Genomic DNA, 20,066 nt, shown 5'->3' on the forward strand with positions numbered 1-20,066 from the left:
GAGAAAAGCTCATCAGTGAATGAAACAATTACATTACATGACAGTGACTAATGAAGCTTTGTGCATCTTATTAAAGGACTTGCAAGATGACTCCCATAATAGTTATAGTCATAACTATTATTTTAGTCCTCACAAACTGTTCCAAACATGCATTGTTCGCTGCGGGTTGAACCAACGGCGCTTACTGTTTGTACATTAGTAGAAATAATTTATTATAATTGTGTGTGTTTTTTCAGTTTCAGGTCGAGATATGGAACAATTTACTTCAAAATACAAGACAGAGTGAATACCTTTTTTCGAACTTGGAACTACGAAATATAAATTTGGATCATATGAAAATATTAACTTTGAGTAGAAGTCTATATGAAAAGTTTTCCTGCTAGCTAGTTTTCTTATTCGAACTTGAGACGACAGCTTACAATTTGTCAGTGAGTTGCTCGATTCAACCTTGAGACTGCCAGTGAATCGTCTTGCTCGAACTTGAGACAACCAGTGAGACCACTTACTCGAACTTGAGACGACAGAGTACAGGGTGCCAGTGACTTGCATTACTCGAACTTGAGTCTACCACGGGTGGCCCTACTCGAACTTTGGGCTGCGAGTGAGTCGAGGCTGCCCATGAGTTGCTTTACCTAGCATTGACACTGTCAATGAGTCGCATTGCTTGAACTTGAGACTGCCAATGAGTCGCATAACTCAACGTTGAGACTGCCTATGCGTCGCCTTGCTCAAACTTGAGGCTGTCAATGAGTTTCTTGACTATAACTTGAGAGTACAGACTACCAGTGCGTTGTCTTACTCGAACCTTTGATTACAGAATACAGGCTGTCAGTGAGTTTATTTATTCGAACTTTGGACTACAGAGTACAGACTACCGGTGCGTTGCCTTACTCGAACTTGCGATTTCCGAGTACAAGCTGTCAGTGAGTTTATTTACTCGAACTTTGGACTACCCATTATAGACTACCAGTGAGTTGTCAGTTGGTTTTCGATATGTTCAGAACATGAACAGAACCATGCTACAACATGGAAAGTGCTGCTTTCAAATTCTACCTCATTCTGCTGTTAGACGCTTTCATAGAGGAAGTGACGTCACTAAAGATCCCGACCACGTGTTCAAGTAAGTAACAATACTTGGTGTTGTTGTTGTTGTTGTTGTTGTTGTTGTTGTTGATGATGATGATGATGATGATGATGATGTTGATGTTGTTGTTGTTGTTGTTGTTGTTGTTGTTGTTGTTGTCAACGTCATTCAAGTATACATGTTAAGATTCCATTGAATGTAGAAATGTTTATTATCTATTGTCAATACGAGAACATTTAACAATTGCGTGCGATTTTCACTCTTTATGCGATCATGTGTGTAAAACAAACACGGATTGCATCATGAGGCTCTGGGGGTAAACATTTACAGCGGGTCGCTAATCTTATGATAGAATTGGCGACCACGTAAGCTACTATAACAATGGGTAAGTTTTACTATGACTTTCTAGTAGTATACGATTTAGCAAACAACATTGAATACCGAATTAAGCATTCAATTTTGTGAAAGAAAGCGAAAATGAATGAGATTTTTTAAAGAGAACATTGTCATATTTTAAAATTCCAAAATTTATGGTGAATATTGAACACGGCCCAGGGTTTCTAGGACGGTAGTAGGACTAACTCCGAATATCAATTCGGCTAAAGAGTTTGTGTGTAGAGGGACACCCCACCTCACTTCTTTACCATATTTAATGTTGCTATATTTATCAGGATTCTTTAAATTTTTCTTGCTACCCAGCCCACTTCCGAAATGAAAAAAAATGTCCGCAGCTGCAGTTCCTGGAATTGAAGTTAGAGGGGCGATACTTAGGGGCACAACCTTTAGACTATCGCCCCTCCCTCAGAACTGAAAAAAGGTTGAAATTTTGGCAGGAGAGTTCCCCTAGAAAATTTAATCTATTTCTAGTTTGGGAATGTGCATTTTGGGCGCATCTTATAAAAAACAACTCTCCGTTTATGACAACTGCCCCCCCAGCCCCCCGTCCAACACACACACACACACACACACTGGACCCGCCAGTGGTTCGGTTCTCTGGTATTTTTGTGAGGCCAAACGAAGTTTTTATCAATTGTGGCCTTGCATTGACTTTTTCATTAGTAAAAGAACAAACAGAGATGTGTTTGCATTCGGTTTTATATATTTATTGAGGTAAAATTTACACACCAAAGCTGTTCGTACATATCTGTTATTAAACATAGATCTGTTGAAATTCATTGCAGACTTAAACAAAGTTAAATACTTGGTCAACAAAGACAAACGTTGCACCCCCTTGCTATTTTAGTATAGCTGTGTTGACAAACAATAGTAAAATACATTGAAATCAATACTGTATATTCGCAGTATGTCATTGTTTGAATGATCAATATTTTTTTTAATTTGTAATTTGCATTTTAATAAATTAATACCTATCATACGAAGGTAAGGCAAAATGCAGCCATGGGAATGATAATTGAGTGTATGACAAAATCTCCCCCGGACAAATCCCCCAACTAAACTTTTGCATAGACGAACAAATTCCACCAACCTTATTTTGTATACACGAACAAAATCCACCAACCATATTCTGTATACACGAGAACCCCCCACTCCCCCCAAATTTTGTATAGACGGACAAAGCCCCCCCCCCCCCCCCCCCCCGCCAAATTTTGCATAGACGCACAAAATTCCTCCGCCAAATTTCGCATAGAGTGTGCATAGTCGAATAAATCGCCCACCAAACTTTGCATCGATGGAAAAAATCCATCCGCCTTCTAATTTGGCATTTATGGACAAAATCCCCCCTACAAATTTCGCAAAGACGGACAAATCCTCTACCAAATTTAACATAGTCGAACAAAATCCCACGCCAAAGTTTGCATATACGGACAAATCCCCTGCCAAACTTTGCATTGACGAACAAATTCCCTCCGCCAAATTTCGTATAGACGGACAAATTCCCCCACCAAATTTTGCAAAGACGAATATGATACCCCCACCAAATTTTGCAAAGACGAATATAATACCCCCACCAAATGTTCGCATAGACAAACAAAATCACCCCCACCAAATTTTGATTAGGTGGACAAAATATCCCATAGATCTGTTATACTATTTGAGTAGACGGTTGTAAAATGAAAATACTTTTCAAATAATACAATGCATATGGGTAAGTAAGCTCAAAAAGTGCAAGAAAAGGTTTACATCATACAGGGGTGAATGGCCAATCAATAAACATTTTGACTGACTTAAACAAAACCAAAAAATAACGGTTTTATACATTTGACTGAGGCGCAACTTACTAGTACCATATTATTTAAACTATAAGCTTATGTATGTCCAAATGCTGAATTTGCATCTTCCAGTATCAAGAAATAAAGAATACGTTGTTCCTTTAATAAAATGCGCATAACAATATTTGTATTAAAAGAAGCAATTTTTTGTTCAGTCGTTGCTAATGAAGCGATGAGAAGCTTTAAACAATTTGTTCACAACTTTTCGATGTGAAGGAAAAATTAATCGAGCGAAAACGTATATGAAAATTCCCACCTCTAAGATGTTAAAATTATAAAGGTTTTATGAAACGATAAATATTTATCAGATTAATAAAAAATACATTTAATATCAACGTCTTTATGACTAAAAATCGAACTTAATGCAATTCGATATGTGTATTTCCGATTATAAATACTGATGGCTAAAACATGAATGAAATGTTGTTGTTCGTTTTTAAAATGAGTTATTTAACAAAAAAGTTGTTATAATTTTTTTTTTCACCAGTAATTTGTAATAAATTTGTTATTAAATGACGCGGTGCAATATGTTACTTTCTGTCAGTAAATTAACCCGTGCGTTCACGAACACGGGTGATTGGTTTCAAAATAGAAATTTAATTGATCTCAAAATCTTTTAATTTTCTTTTCATTTATTCCGTTTGATCAACTCACTGTTTATTTTATGTATTCGTATCAAATGAAGCATTTTCACACGAGAGTAGTCTTTGACAGGTGGTATTACAGTAAAATTAGTCTAATTGCTTGACGCATGAATTAAAACTCCTTTGAAATAAATTTATAATATGCCCAGAATGAAAAATGAAAAATAATCAACAGCCAAAAATATAAATAATGAATTTTGAACCACAAAGATTCGGCTAAAAACCTGTCTCTGGTTTGGTTAAAGTTGGCTAAAATATTTCTTGATTGGTCATGCTATGTTTATCCAAAAATAGTATTTACCAATAAACTCATTTAAAGTGTAATTAGTCTGTCTTTGGTTTGGTTAAAATTGGCCAAGATATTTCTTGATTGGTCATGCAATGTTTATCCAAATAGAAGTATTAACCAATGAAAACATTTAAATATAAAACTAGCATTTGGTTTGGTTAAAGCTGGCCAAAATATTTCTTGACTGGTCATGCAATATTTATCCAAAATTAGTATTAACCAATTAAATCATTTAAATGTGCAACAAGCTTGTCTTTGGTTTGGTTAAAGTTTGCCAAAATATTTTTTGACTGGTCATGCAATATTTATCCAAAATTAGTATTAACCAATTAAATCATTTAAATGTGCAACAAGCTTGTCTTTGGTTTGGTTAAAGTTTGCCAAGATATTTCTTGACTGGTCATGCAATATTTATCCAAAATTAGTATTAACCAATGAAAACATTTAAATATAAAACTAGCATTTGGTTTGGTTAAAGCTGGCCAAAATATTTCTTGACTGGTCATGCAATATTTATCCAAAATTAGTATTAACCAATGAAAACATTTAAATATAAAACTAGCATTTGGTTTGGTTAAAGTTTGCCAAGATATTTCTTGACTGGTCATGCAATATTTATCCAAAATTAGTATTAACCAATGAAAACATTTAAATATAAAACTAGCATTTGGTTTGGTTAAAGCTGGCCAAAATATTTCTTGACTGGTCATGCAATATTTATCCAAAATTAGTATTAACCAATTAAATCATTTAAATGTGCAACAAGCTTGTCTTTGGTTTGGTTAAAGTTTGCCAAGATATTTCTTGATTGGTCATGCAATGTTCATCCAAAAATTGAAATAAAACAATGAACTCAATCAAAACAAATCCTTAACCAGTTTTTGAAATACTATAAGCTGCTGTAGCCGATTGTATAAAAACTTTGATAAGTTGTCCTCAGGTAAACTATCATTCGGAACACATCGGTCATTTCCCATCGAAAACAACCTCGTATGTATATGGACGGTTTACAATGTCAGAAATCTTTACATTTAACTACACTGCAAGTAGATCGCGTAGAAATTTCAAATTGGTAATTAAACGGGAATCGTAATTATTTATGCAATAAAACACTGGCAATCAATTTAAACTTCAATATACGGAATACACGTTAAAACCCTACAATTAGTAAACACTATTATTTAAAATTTTACGAACTACTTCTACAGCATGCATCCGAGGTTGTTTTGCATAGAAAATGGCGTAGTTGTGAATGCTTTTTTAGGCTTGTTTGAATGGAATTTGGAAAGTAACCCGTTTATATCACCTTTTTACAGACGCCGGTCCGATCAGTCTGATAGACGAAGCTTTTCCTGGAATTGGCAAGTTGCCAGATGGCGTCAGCGTGGTTTATGACGTCACGAGTCACGTGCACGCGCTACAATTCTTACCAAACACCAAAGATGTCCATCTTTCCGCATCGTCCATCTTCCAAAAGTGCCAGTATTTTCCAGAGGAATTCTCTCTGTTCTTTATATTTAAATACATAAATGTTTCTTCACACGAAACATGTTTACTGTCAATAACAAACGCGGAAGGGACGCTAATGTCAGTTTGTCTTTCAAAACAAAAGTTTATATTCACTTATAACAATAAAAGGACGCGTTTTAGAGCGTCTGTGTTGACTATAAACGTATGGCACACAGTAGGGTTTAGTGTTACGGGTGGACACGTTGCCATGACAACGGATTGCCTGAATGTGAGGCAGCGCCGCCTTCGCCGGAAGTTCCCCAGCTTCCTGGAGGTAGAGGCAGCCGACATCCACATAGGAAGCTGTCCTGGCTGCCGACTGGCATTCACGGTACGTAATTAAGGATTTTTTAACAAATGGTTTTTCCAATATTAGTTTTATCAGTGATTTTTCTCGGTGCAATTCACTGATCTCTAAAGTATTTAAAGTAAGCCAGGGGCAGCTTTTGGGATCTGCATCATACTTTCAAGTCTCTGTGCATGTAACCGGCAATACAAGTAGGGTTTTCAGACAATTGTACATTATTTCCATTGTCTATTTTGTTATCGGAAGTAGAAAGTAGATTTAGTCATTAAGTATTTGAGAAGTGAAGAAAAACGAGAAAACGCGAGGGATGTAAGTTCGGCAAAAAAAAAAAAAAAAAAAAAAACAATCAAAGACTCACTTAACGTTACTTAAGGAGGGGTTTAGTCAGTTAGGCAACAACAATTAAATGAAAAAAAAGTAAAATGATTTGCTTTATAAAGCTTGTCTGTCTTTGTAATTCGGTATCAAACACTTTCCTATTCCTTATTCGGCAAAGACACTGACTCAACGTGATTTATGGCTTCTTGATATATTCACCAGCAGTATAATTATCTCGACTAATTGAGCAACGACCGTCTTATCTTTCAAGTATATCGTTACAAAGATGAGGATCTTCAAAGGAACACTGAAGTTAAAGGGTATTCCTATCTCAGGTAAATCCGTTTGCACACAGATGGAGGTCTGGTATCGCTAATTTCCGTATTCCGAACCTTTTGATTTTCCGTATGAGGAACATAGGGAAGGCCTGTTTACTTTTAGATGTCCGTATTCCTTCCTATAATGGTTGCAAATATGATGGTTTTGCATTCTCCACCTTCGTGTATAAATTATTTTACCTGTTCTTTAATAAACGTTTTGCATTCTTAATTCCCGTATGCTTTACCCTGGATTTGTTTGACACCGTACGCGAGATGTAGGGCTGATTTTCGTATGCTACACTGTGGAAATGTGCACACAGTGTGATGAAGGGATGGTATTTCTAAATCACGTACCCCAAACCTTGAACATATTCCTGTTGACTATACTGTGATCGCTGAATTGTGCCTAGCGTGATGTAAGATTGATGTTTCTATTCCCCGTAGTCCATAACCAGGTCGCTGAATTTACACAGCTAGCTGTTAAACCGTTGTTTATACTTACCGCAGTCCATATCGTGGTCGCTGAATTGTGTCTAGCATGATGTAAGATTGATGTTTCTATTTCCCGTAGTCTATAACCAGGTCGCTGAATTTACACAGCTAGCTGTAAAACCGTTGTTTATACTTACCGCAGTCCATATCGTGGTCGCTGAATTGTGCCTAGCATGATGTAAGATTGATGTTTCTATTTCCCGTAGTCCATAACCAGGTCGCTGAATTTACACAGCTAGCTGTAAAACCGCTGTTTATACTTACCGCAGTCCATATCATGGTCGCTGAATTGTGCCTAGCATGATGTAAGATTGGTGTTTCTATTACCCGTAGTCTATAACCAGGTCGCTGAATTTACACAGCTAGCTGTTAAACCGTTGTTTATACTTACCGCAGTCCATATCATGGTCGCTGAATTGTGCCTAGCATGATGTAAGATTGATGTTTCTATTCCCCGTAGTCTATAACCAGGTCGCTGAGTTTACACAGCTAGCCATAAAACCGTTGTTTATACTTACCGCAATCCATATCGTGGTCGCTGAATTGTGCCTAGCATGATGTAAGATTGATGTTTCTATTACCCGTAGTCCATAACCAGGTCGCTGAATTTACACAGCTAGCTGTTAAACCGTTGTTTATACTTACCGCAGTCCATATCGTGGTCGCTGAATTGTGTCTAGCATGATGTAAGATTGGTGTTTCTATTACCCGTAGTCCATAACCAGGTCGCTGAATTTACACAGCTAGCCATAACACCGTTGTTTATACTTACCGCAGTCCATATCGTGGTCGCTGAATTGTGCCTAGCATGATGTAAGATTGATGTTTCTATTACCCGTAGTCCATAACCAGGTCGCTGAATTTACACAGCTAGCCATAACACCGTTGTTTATACTTACCGCAGTCCATATCGTGGTCGCTGAATTGTGCCTAGCATGATGTAAGATTGATGTTTCTATTCCCCGTAGTCTATAACCAGGTCGCTGAATTTACACAGCTAGCTGTTAAACCGCTGTTTATACTTACCGCAGTCCATATCGTGGTCGCTGAATTGTGCCTAGCATGATGTAAGATTGATGTTTCTATTCCCCGTAGTCCATAACCAGGTCGCTGAATTTACACAGCTAGCTGTAAAACCGTTGTTTATACTTACCGCAGTCCATATCGTGGTCGCTGAATTGTGCCTAGCATGATGTAAGATTGATGTTTCTATTCCCCGTAGTCCATAACCAGGTCGCTGAATTTACACAGCTAGCTGTAAAACCGTTGTTTATACTTACCGCAGTCCATATCGTGGTCGCTGAATTGTGCCTAGCATGATGTAAGATTGATGTTTCTATTCCCCGTAGTCTATAACCAGGTCGCTGAATTTACACAGCTAGCTGTAAAACCGTTGTTTATACTTACCGCAGTCCATATCGTGGTCGCTGAATTGTGCCTAGCATGATGTAAGATTGATGTTTCTATTCCCCGTAGTCCATAACCAGGTCGCTGAATTTACACAGCTAGCTGTTAAACCGCTGTTTATACTTACCGCAGTCCATATCGTGGTCGCTGAATTGTGCCTAGCATGATGTAAGATTGATGTTTCTATTCCCCGTAGTCTATAACCAGGTCGCTGAATTTACACAGCTAGCTGTTAAACCGCTGTTTATACTTACCGCAGTCCATATCGTGGTCGCTGAATTGTGCCTAGCATGATGTAAGATTGATGTTTCTATTCCCCGTAGTCCATAACCAGGTCGCTGAATTTACACAGCTAGCTGTAAAACCGTTGTTTATACTTACCGCAGTCCATATCATGGTCGCTGAATTGTGCCTAGCATGATGTAAGATTGATGTTTCTATTACCCGTAGTCCATAACCAGGTCGCTGAATTTACACAGCTAGCTGTTAAACCGTTGTTTATACTTACCGCAGTCCATATCGTGGTCGCTGAATTGTGCCTAGCGTGATGTAAGATTGATGTTTCTATTCCCCGTAGTCCATAACCAGGTCGCTGAATTTACACAGCTAGCTGTAAAACCGTTGTTTATACTTACCGCAGTCCATATCGTGGTCGCTGAATTGTGCCTAGCATGATGTAAGATTGATGTTTCTATTACCCGTAGTCCATAACCAGGTCGCTGAATTTACACAGCTAGCTGTTAAACCGCTGTTTATACTTACCGCAGTCCATATCGTGGTCGCTGAATTGTGCCTAGCATGATGTAAGATTGATGTTTCTATTACCCGTAGTCCATAACCAGGTCGCTGAATTTACACAGCTAGCTGTAAAACCGTTGTTTATACTTACCGCAGTCCATATCGTGGTCGCTGAATTGTGCCTAGCATGATGTAAGATTGATGTTTCTATTTCCCGTAGTTCATACCGTGGTCGCTGAATTGTGCATAGCGTGATATAAGATTGATGTTTATATTTTCCGTAGTACATACCGTGGTCGCTGAATTGTGCATAGCGTGATGTAAGACTGGTGTTCTTATTTTCCGTATTCTATACCGTGGTCGCTGAATTGTGCATAGCGTGATGTAAGACTGATGTTTATATTTCCCGTTGTCCATACCGTGGTCGCTGAATTGTGCATAGCGTGTTGTAAGACTGATGTTCATATGTTCCGTAGTTTCTACTGTGGTCGCTGAATTGTACATAGCGTGATATAAAACTAATGTTCATATTTCCCGTAGTCCTTAATGTGGTCGGTGAACTGTGAATAGCGTGATGTAAGACTGATGTTCATATTTGCCGTAGTCCATGCCGTGGTCGCTGAATTGTACATAGCGTGATATAAAGCTTATGTTCATATTTCCGGTAGTCCGTAATGTGGTCGCTGAACTGTGCATGACGTGATGTAAGACCGATGTTCATATTCCCGTATTCTATACCGTGGTCGCTGAATTGTGCAAAGCGTGATGTGAGACTGATGTTCATATTCCCGTAGTCCATACAGTGGTTGCTGAATTGTGCAAAGCGTGATGTAAGACCGATGTTCATATTCCCGTATTGTATATCGTGGTCGCTGAATTGTGCAAAGCGTGATGTAAGACCGATGTTCATATTCCCGTATTGTATATCGTGGTCGCTGAATTGTGCCTAGCGTGATGTTAGACTGATGTTCATATTTCCCGTATTCTATACCGTGGTCGCTGAATTGTGCAAAGCGTGATGTGAGACCGATGTTCATATTCCCGTATTGTATACCGTGGCCGCAGAATTGTACATAGCGTGATGTTAGACTGATGCTCCTATTACCTGTAGTCTATATCGTGGTCGCTGATTTATGCAAAGCGTGATGTAAGACCGATGTTCATATTTCCCGAATTCTATACCGTGGTCGCTGGATTGTGCAAAGCGTGATGTTAGACTGATGTTCATATTTACCGTATTCTATACCGTGGTCGCTGAATTTTGCAAAGCGTGATGTTAGACTGATGTTCATATTTCCCGTATTCTATACCGTGGTCGCTGAATTTTGCAAAGCGTGATGTAAGACTGATGTTCATATTTCCCGTATTCTATACCGTGGTCGCTGAATTTTGCAAAGCGTGATGTAAGACCGATGTTCATATTTCCCGTATTCTATACCGTGGTCGCTGAATTTCGCAAAGCGTGATGTAAGACTGATGTTCATATTTCCCGTATTCTATACCGTGGTCGCTGAATTTTGCAAAGCGTGATGTAAGACTGATGTTCATATTTCCCGTATTCTATACCGTGGTCGCTGAATTGTGCAAAGCGTGATGTAAGACCGATGTTCATATTTCCCGTATTCTATACCGTGGTCGCTGAATTTTGCAAAGCGTGATGTAAGACCGATGTTCATATTTCCCGTATTCTATACCGTGGTCGCTGAATTGTGCAAAGCGTGATGTAAGACCGATGTTCATATTTCCCGTATTCTATACCGTGGTCGCTGAATTTTGCAAAGCGTGATGTAAGACCGATGTTCATATATCCCGTATTCTATACCGTGGTCGCTGAATTTTGCAAAGCGTGATGTAAGACCGATGTTCATATTTCCCGTATTCTATACCGTGGTCGCTGAATTTTGCAAAGCGTGATGAAAGACTGATGTTCATATTTCCCGTATTCTATACCGTGGTCGCTGAATTGTGCAAAGCGTGATGTAAGACCGATTTTCATATTTCCCGTAGTCTATACCGAGATCGCTGAATTGTGCAAAGCGTGATATGAGACTGATTTTCATATTGCCATAATCCATACCGTGGTTGCTGATTTGTGCATAGAATGATGAAAGACCTTTAATTCAAGTAACGTTATATACACTAAACAGGACTGTTTTTGTTATTAAGTTGATAGATATTTCGACTCAAATTGGGGAAAGAACTGACAGCAAAAAGGAAGTAGTGCTTGTGAAAGTTCCGCATTTTGTTTTTTGTATTTGTGTATGTGATGTGAACATGTGCGTGTCTGTAATTCATTGTCGTTTGGGCCCTTGACTTGTGCCCTTAAATTGGGTTTATTTTTGAATTTTAAATACTGGGCTGGTCCCTGTATTTTTCATTGTATTATTAAGATCATCATTCGTTCAACTGTTTTAACACAAGCGAATGGGGATGGGAATCTGGGAGGCTGGTCAATGTTAAGTGACCCCTGAATCATGGTCATTTCACGTCGATTCAATTCCCCATGCACATGTAACTTTTGTTGTAAAATGAGCTTTTACTCGACGTAGGTACCAAAAGCTGTGGAAAAGTCAGGAGCAGGTTCATAACCTTATTTCTGCTTCAATTTTATTCTAAAAACGGAGAAATAGCTAAAAACTTTTCCCATCCAAGATGGCCGTTTTTTGTTTACACTTGGAATGGTACGGTGCAGGTCGATTATCCGCCCTGAAATATAGAAGTCATAAAAAGTAGAACAGGCTATGTCAATCACTTGTGATACTAAACACGAACATTTTAAGCATATTTCTAAATTAAAAGCCATCAGGAATAAGGTTTCAGCAGATTGCACAAATAACCTCTTAAACCACTTATTACCGCAATTACCTGCAAAAAGTTAATCGAGTATGCCTAAACGACCCGTACTTGATTAATACGACTCAAATAAATCTTTATAGTCGAACAAACTTGTAAATCAACGATTTGTTTATGGTCAACTGACGAAACATGGCAAATTACTGTACCAAATTATTCTAAACATTTGAATTTACACTTATAATTGATGGTTTAGTGACTGACATGTCTGTTTTTCTTGTGGAAGTGATAGCTTATCCGTGGTATAGCCGACAATTTGTGGTCTTCAATCGCCGACTAGGGCGGTCCACTGAGTAGTTTATGGTTGCCGACAACCTCACTCTACCCATAAAGACCGCCTTGAACGGCGATTTAATCAATTACTTTCTTAACTTACTCCCATGGAAGACACCACATTATGTATTTTGTTACTCTGTGACCGCAGGTTTCATATTTTATTTTGGGTATAAAGTTCCTTCAATTTTTATTTAAACACATAATCTTTAATTTTCGTTAGATATCATTTCTGCATGCCATTTAAGGATAAATCGTTGGCGCCGCAACACTTAGTCAAAGAAATGCATTCACAACAGGACATGCAACATGGTTGAAACATTTTTATACTTTCTGCAAGAATGAAGAGATCTTGTTGAAATGTGTAATGTGTAGCATTCACTGAGTAACCATGGTGATATCCGTTATCATGACATGCCATTCGTACACAATATGTATGTCGTATTTTCAGGGTTTGTCGAGCGACGTTATTATGGCAATGATCGGGAGGGGACGGGCCCTTCGAAGTCGCACTTCTTCGTAGCCCCTCCTAAAAACACAAAGTGTCTCCCGTGTTTTCAGGGTTTGTTGAAGGACGTTGTCCTGGCAATGTGGTGTGTCTTTCGTAGCCCTCCTTAAGGCACAAGATCTTGTTGGCAATCGACTGCCGTGTTTCTGGGCTTGTTGAGGGACTTTGCCAAGGGACATACCTTACGTATTGCCTTCTAAAGATACAAGATCTTTATGGCATTTGTCTGCTGAGTGTTCATGTTGTTGTTTTCAGAATACCCTTCGTAGCCCCTCCCAAAGACACAAATGTCTGCCGTATTTTCAGGGTTTGTGAGTGACGTTGTAATGGCCAATGGACGAACCAGGTCCTACATAACACCTCTTAAAGACACATGATCTTTATGACATTTGTCTGCCTCGTTTTCATGTTTTGTTTCGGGGAACGACGTTGCCATGGCAATTGGGTGTGTCGTTTGTAGCTCTTTCCAACGAAACTGTATATTTCCTGCCATATTTACCGTGTTAATTGAAAAAAGTGAATGTTGGCCGGCGACATTCATAGACACCAACCGCCCCGGAAACATTTTTGCTGACCGTTTTCTGCCATATTTTCAGGGTTTGTTAAAAGACGTTGTTATGGTACCGGGAGCAGATGTTGTCCGGCGCGCATGCCCACCGCGCGCACCCCGCAGCGCCCTCCTTGACAACAAAATCCCACAGGAAACAGGTATGTATACAATCGCGTATTAAACGACCTAAATTTCCGGTCAAAATAAATCAGAAATGCTCATTATAAACTTAAAATGTAGTTGGATTTTTAATCTGACGGCGTACATCATTATTAACTTTGTGTGCCTTTAATTAACACACACAACTCGATTTTTTCGTTGGCTCGATTCTTGTACAAAGAATCGATCCCTCGAGCCAACGATAGTCGACTGTACTTACAGAATGTTTTTATCTAGATTTGTAGATTTTACATTTGATTTGACGCCATTGTGCTAAGTGAGATGTTATGAAATGAGATTGAGTACTCGTCCAATCCACTGCAATGGCGTCACTAATTATCTCAGTTTTTACTAAGGGAAGCAATAAGATATCTTCATTTTAACAGAGAGCATGTCGAGCTACCAGTCCGTGGGTCCGGACTGGGCGGGATGCCGCTGGACGGACGTTGGTAGCCTCGCGTTTGACGTTTACTCGCGCTCCATCAAGGCGTGCGTCAACGGCGTCTGGCAACACGTCACTACGCATGCGCCAGGTACGTGAACATTTACGATATGACCGTGAGCACTTCGGTATTCTTTATCCAGTTATGTAAATACTTCCGAGTTCAAAAACATATACTTCCGGTTATTCTTTCTATGGAAAACTATTCATTTTCAGAGCAATTCAGTTGTATGATTTTTTTCTTGACCCAACCATATACAAAAAAAAAACATTAAATAGAATCAACTTTGACATAACATACGAATTCACTGCGAACAAATCCGACATTCTTCCAGACGTTCCGAAGCGGCGGGAACTCGACTACCTGTCGGTACACCATGACGTCATCACGCCAGCGCCGTCCATTGACGTTGAGCTCTTCCACATCCCTGGGGAGGGCCTCTTTGCCGTCTTTGCGAACTCGGATGCCGGTGACCGTGGAGTTTCCGGTCTCTTCAAGTGGGTGGACGACAACTTCCGGCCATACCAGCGACTCCCGTCTGTATCCGCCCAAGGCTGGCGTCACTTCACAATAGGCGCCAATGTGAGACATGTTTAGGTTTAAAATAGATATCATTAATATTTTTTTATTTAAGATTATCAGCCGAATTAAATAAAAGAAATGGGGCGTGTTGGCGATTTTTTTTGTATTTGTTTGCTTGTTGAAAAGCATGTAGAACGTTTAATTTAAGAAATGTGTGGGTTGGACGAGGACAGACTGGAACCGGACAGTTTGTTTTTCTACGGCTAAGGTCTTATTACTATTCATGGTAAAATAGATTGTAAAAAATATTTTCCTTTTAGCTTTAGTGTAAGCGTCTGGGCATTTTTGTTTCAGTTTTATCTTGCGGTGGCAAACTACGGTAACGACTCGAGCCGAGGGACTAATTCCACAATATTCAAGTGGCATCGACACCGGAAAAAGTTCCGGGAGTTCCAAACGCTAATTACGTACACGGCACGTGACATGGAATTCTTCACCATCGGAGAAGAGCACTTCCTGGCAGTGGCCAACCACGCTATAGGTGGGTCTTATGGGTGTTCATGTATGAGGCGCTATTGTCCATTCAAAATTGACGTTCATTTTACGTCGGGCATAGCTAGCACTGATTTAAGGATTGAAAGTCATTTCAGGAGACTCGTGCGATCCTTATAGTTAGTTGACAATTCCCATGAATGGCACTGCTATGCGTAAAATATTTGCATAATGACGTACCATTTGGGTCTTATTCTACTAGTTATTATGTATAAAACAGAGGTGCATTGTTAAATTTAGACCGGTACCTATATCTTATAAATATAGGTACACCTCTATATTTAGACCGGTACCTCTATCTTATAAATACAGTTGCACCTCTATATTTAGACCGATAGCTCTATCTTATAAATGCAGTTGCACCTCTATATTTAGACCGATAGCTCTATCTTATAAATGCAGTTGCACCTCTATATTTAGACCGATAGCTCTATCTTATAAATGCAGTTGCACCTCTATATTTAGACCGATAGCTCTATCTTATAAATGCAGTTGCACCTCTATATTTAGACCGATAGCTCTATCTTATAAATGCAGTTGCACCTCTATATTTAGACCGATAGCTCTATCTTATAAATGCAGTTGCACCTCTATATTTAGACCGATAGCTCTATCTTATTAATGCAGTTGCACCTCTATATTTAGACCGGTACCTCTATCTTATAAATGCAGTTGCACCTCTATATTTAGACCGGTACCTCTATCTTATAAATGCAGTTGCACCTCTATATTTAGACCGATAGCTCTATCTTATAAATGCAGTTGCACCTCTATATTTAGACCGATAGCTCTATCTTATAAATGCAGTTGCACCTCTATATTTAGACCGATAGCTCTATCTTATAAATGCAGTTGCACCTCTATATTTAGACCGATAGCTCTATCTTATAAATGCAGTTGCACCTCTATATTTAGACCGGTACCTCTATCTTATAAATGCAGTTGCACCTCTATATTTAGACCGATACCTCTATCTTATAAATGCAGTTGCACCTCTATATTTAGACCGATAGCTCTATCTTATAAATGCAGTTGCACCTCTATATTTAGACCGGTACCTCTATCTTATAAATGTAGTTGCACCTCTATATTTAGACCGGTACCTCTATCTTATAAATGTAGTTGCACCTCTATATTTAGACCGGTACCTCTATCTTATAAATGCAGTTGCACCTCTATATTTAGACCGATACCTCTATCTTATAAATGCAGTTGCACCTCTATATCTAGACCGGTACCTCTATCTTATTAATGCAGTTGCACCTCTATATTTATTTAGACCGGTACCTCTATCTTATAAATGCAGTTGCACCTCTATATTTAGACCGGTACCTCTATCTTATAAATGCAGTTGCACCTCTATATCTAGAAAGGCATCCTCAAATGGTACGCCATTTTACATACTAATTGTTACTCTTAGAAAACAGAATCAGCTTTGAGAACAGCTTTAAGGCTTGTTTATTATATGTGTAAAGTGTTTACTGCACGCAAAAAGGCATGAATAAACATCTACTCCTGTCTTCAGCAACTGTATTTTCGGTTTCAGGAGCCGACCAGCAAGTGGACTCCGTCATATACCGGTGGGACCGGAAGCTGCGCCGCTTCACAAGCCACCAGACCATCCGCACAACAGGCGCGTATGACTGGACATACTTCAAGGTGGACGGCTACCACTTCCTGGCCGTGGCGCAAGCATTCAATGGCCGTTCGACTCTCATTGATTCCGTTATTTACGTGTACCAGAAAGACAAATTTCTGCCTTTTCAGAGTATAGAGGTAGGGGAAATTGTAAATGTAGAGCTGTAGGAAAATCACCATCAAATTTCATAATGATGATTAATGGAAACCATGTATTTTCTATTTGTTAACGTTGATTTAAGTGACAACAAGTTTAATCTCCAATTCACATTACGCAGCCTTGTAGCGCTTAAGACTGACCCAATCAGAAACTTAGGCGTACGGGGAAGCTTTTGTAAAGCGCGGTACCCAGAATTCCGGGACCCAGAAAAATAGCTAATAGGTCAAACTTACCCCCTGTCACTGCTATATAACGATGAAATGGATTTTTTTTCGTGGCACGCGTAGAAACATTTCTCGCTGTGGCAAATTCGAAAGAATTCGGTCCTAGAACTTCCGAAACGCAGACATACAGCGAACATCTCAAGTTCGCTTTACATGTTTCCCTCAAATACTATATAGCTAATGGACAAGGGTCGGAATGTTGTTCATGGCAGACGTCGAGGTGTTTCGAGGTGGCGAACGCTAATATTATAGACCTCAGATATTCCGGGAAGCAGACAAACACGAACCAATGACATTATATCTCCTCTCTTGCAGACTAACGGGGCGACAGACTGGGAGTTTTTCACTGCAGGCGGCGAGGCATTCCTGGCGGTGGCGAACGCGTACAATTACGGGCCGCAGAACTTCCGGAATGCAGACACACAGCGGACAAACTCCTCCATCTTCCGGCTTGACGTCCGCAAGCGCGCCTTCGTAAAGTATCAGACCATAGAAACTAACAGGTATGAAAGTACTTCCTTGCAAAATATATACAAATAAAGTTGTCTCCCCTGTTTGAAAATGGAAATACAAGACGGGACTGTAGCCGCACAAGTTTTGAAAAAAATAAATAGACTTGGGGCTTTAATATACAGATCTAACCCTAACCCTTTAATAATACGAATATTCTTCATCTCTGTCTTTGTACATCTTTATTAAAGAAGAAACGGTCATTTCAAGCGAATTATAAGGGAATGTGTCATTCTTTAAATGCCTTACATCACGTTATATAATTGTTTAAAGCCGGTTTTTATTGGAACGCGATATGGAGTCAATGAAGAATGGTAAAAATGACAACAGTGCGTTGATTATGAACACTTTTTAAACGCACTTGAGTGGATTGACTCAAAATGTCAATGTACCAAATACCACCAAAGTGTGTTCCGTTTGATAATTATGATGCATGTACCACTGCAACGGACTGTAGTGTTAAAGGAGCATTGTCGGAATTTTTCATGTAGTCAAATATAAAACACAATTTTAAAAATGTCAACATCGAACCCATCAGTCAGACTCATTGTCTCACCTTGATTATTTCCAGTGCCATAGACTGGGAACACTTTACCCTCGGGGGCGACCACTATCTCCTCGTCTCCAACGCACAGAACGGGGGCGGGGAGGCGGACCGGCTAACCACCATGTACCGTCTTCAGGGCGTCGACCGCTTCGTGCCCGTCCATCAAATGTTCCTTGAGCCGTCTGCTGACTGGGAGGTCTTTCAGGTTATACACCACCATTATATTTTCCTAAATATATAATTGTACAGTCAAACCCGTTGGCTCGAACTCCTAGGGACCGGCAAAAATACCTCGGACCTCGAAAAATTCGAGCAAAGCGGGCGTGTTTACATTAAGTTTAAAGAAATCGGTCCTTTACATCCAGTTCGAGCCAGTGAGGAATTCGAGCCAAGCGATTTCGAGCCAACGGGTTTCAACTCTATGTGCGTCTACCGCTTTGTATAACAATTTCAATTAAACATAGTTATCCAGCTTTCGATACGTAAAGGAACTCTTTAAAAAAAATATGTTGCGACATCTTGTTTTTTATTTGTTCGAATGGAGTTATTTTCCTTACCTTTATAAATAACCACCAAACAACAACCTGCAGATTCTCATTCGTAAAGAAATTGGTTTATTCATGCCTAAAGATCTTCTATTTCCAATAGCGTTACTAACGCTTTTCGGCAATATCATGCATTCCCTGGCATATTTTGTTTAAAAAAAAGAGGTCTTATTTAACTTTTAAATATCTTTTATCATTGCTAAAAGCATTATATTTTTTTGGATGTCTGAGCCTATAACACGTGAATTTTTCCCTTTAAGACTGATTAACACAAATGTGAATGAAATGTTACTGGGAGTCCTGATTATACCTATATTCAAAAGTGAATATTCCACTAGTCACTTGTAAAATATAAATTTTAGTGCTCGCCCGGTGAAATATATTACGATCTTACAATGAAACACACAATTGTTCACATATAACTTTTATCCATAAGTGACTTAATATATTTTAGGACGGGGAAGATGTCTACTTCCTGTACGCCAATGCAAAGGGACGAAAGTCGCAAGTGCTGAGGGCGGTCTTTAAGTGAGCGGTGGTGGCGAAACCCAATCGTCCATCTCCAACAAGCTGGATTTTTTCTCTCCAATAATAGCCAACCGTTTTTCAAATGGGCGACAACTTGAGTGAATTACAAACCAGCTCGCAATCCGTAGTGTAGTAGCAAATAAAAATGGCCGAGGAATTCCGAATGCCGAGTAAGCGCGGAACACCAATGCATTTTCGCGCCAAAAAAAATGACATCCTAGAAAATCGGCTTCCGGTAACTGAAAAATATCAAAGTTGAAAGAAAATATCAAAGCTCGGAACATATTCTTATTTTTTGCGATGTTGGTGTTATTATATAAAATACATTTGAACAATGGCCAAAATGTGCCGATATTTGTTCTTGCATACCAGATGTGTGTGTGGACTGGTAAACAAATATGGAGAAATTGGTTTTAAGTTATGAATTGAACAGTTTCAGTAAACAAATTGTTGTCTGCGTTTTGTTTTGGTTATATCTATGTCTAAAAGGCCAGTGTAAAATATTAATTCTAGGCTGAGACGTGGCCAGTAATTTTATGTATGTAATATATGTAATGTATGTAAACTGTAAGATGATATTTTATTTATTTCAAAATAAAATGTGATCAAAAACGTATGTTTTGCCGTTTTTATAAAGTTGATTTTTCTTGGAGAATGCTTCTGTACAGCTTTATATAGGTTGATAACAAATTAATATCCATTCTTTAGCCAAAAT

General features: G+C 39.0%; 1 protein-coding gene across 1 annotated transcript; it reads left to right on the forward strand.

Moving 5' to 3' along the window:
- Positions 1-1,194: 1,194 nt before the first annotated feature.
- Positions 1,195-19,360, forward strand: LOC128240987 (thrombospondin-type laminin G domain and EAR repeat-containing protein-like). Its single transcript, XM_052957973.1, has 10 exons — positions 1,195-1,264; positions 5,565-6,088; positions 13,570-13,697; positions 14,082-14,215; positions 14,460-14,707; positions 15,002-15,188; positions 16,746-16,975; positions 17,537-17,724; positions 18,303-18,483; positions 19,278-19,360. Exons 1-10 carry the CDS (start codon positions 1,195-1,197, stop codon positions 19,353-19,355), a joined length of 1,968 nt encoding a protein of 655 aa, XP_052813933.1. The 3' UTR covers positions 19,356-19,360.
- Positions 19,361-20,066: the final 706 nt, after the last annotated feature.

This window comes from Mya arenaria, chromosome 7, assembly GCF_026914265.1.
Source record: "Mya arenaria isolate MELC-2E11 chromosome 7, ASM2691426v1".
Classification (NCBI taxonomy): Eukaryota; Metazoa; Mollusca; class Bivalvia; order Myida; family Myidae; genus Mya; species Mya arenaria.

Coding starts and splice junctions, on each gene's coding strand:
- LOC128240987 (XM_052957973.1), top strand. CDS start 1,195: ATGATGTTGATGTTGTTGTTGTTGTTGTTGTTGTTGTTGTTGTTGTTG. Junction 1,265..5,564: donor AACGTCATTCAAGTATACAT/GTTAAGATTCCA, acceptor ACCTTTTTACAG/ACGCCGGTCCGATCAGTCTG. Junction 14,708..15,001: donor ACTTCACAATAGGCGCCAAT/GTGAGACATGTT, acceptor TTTTTGTTTCAG/TTTTATCTTGCGGTGGCAAA.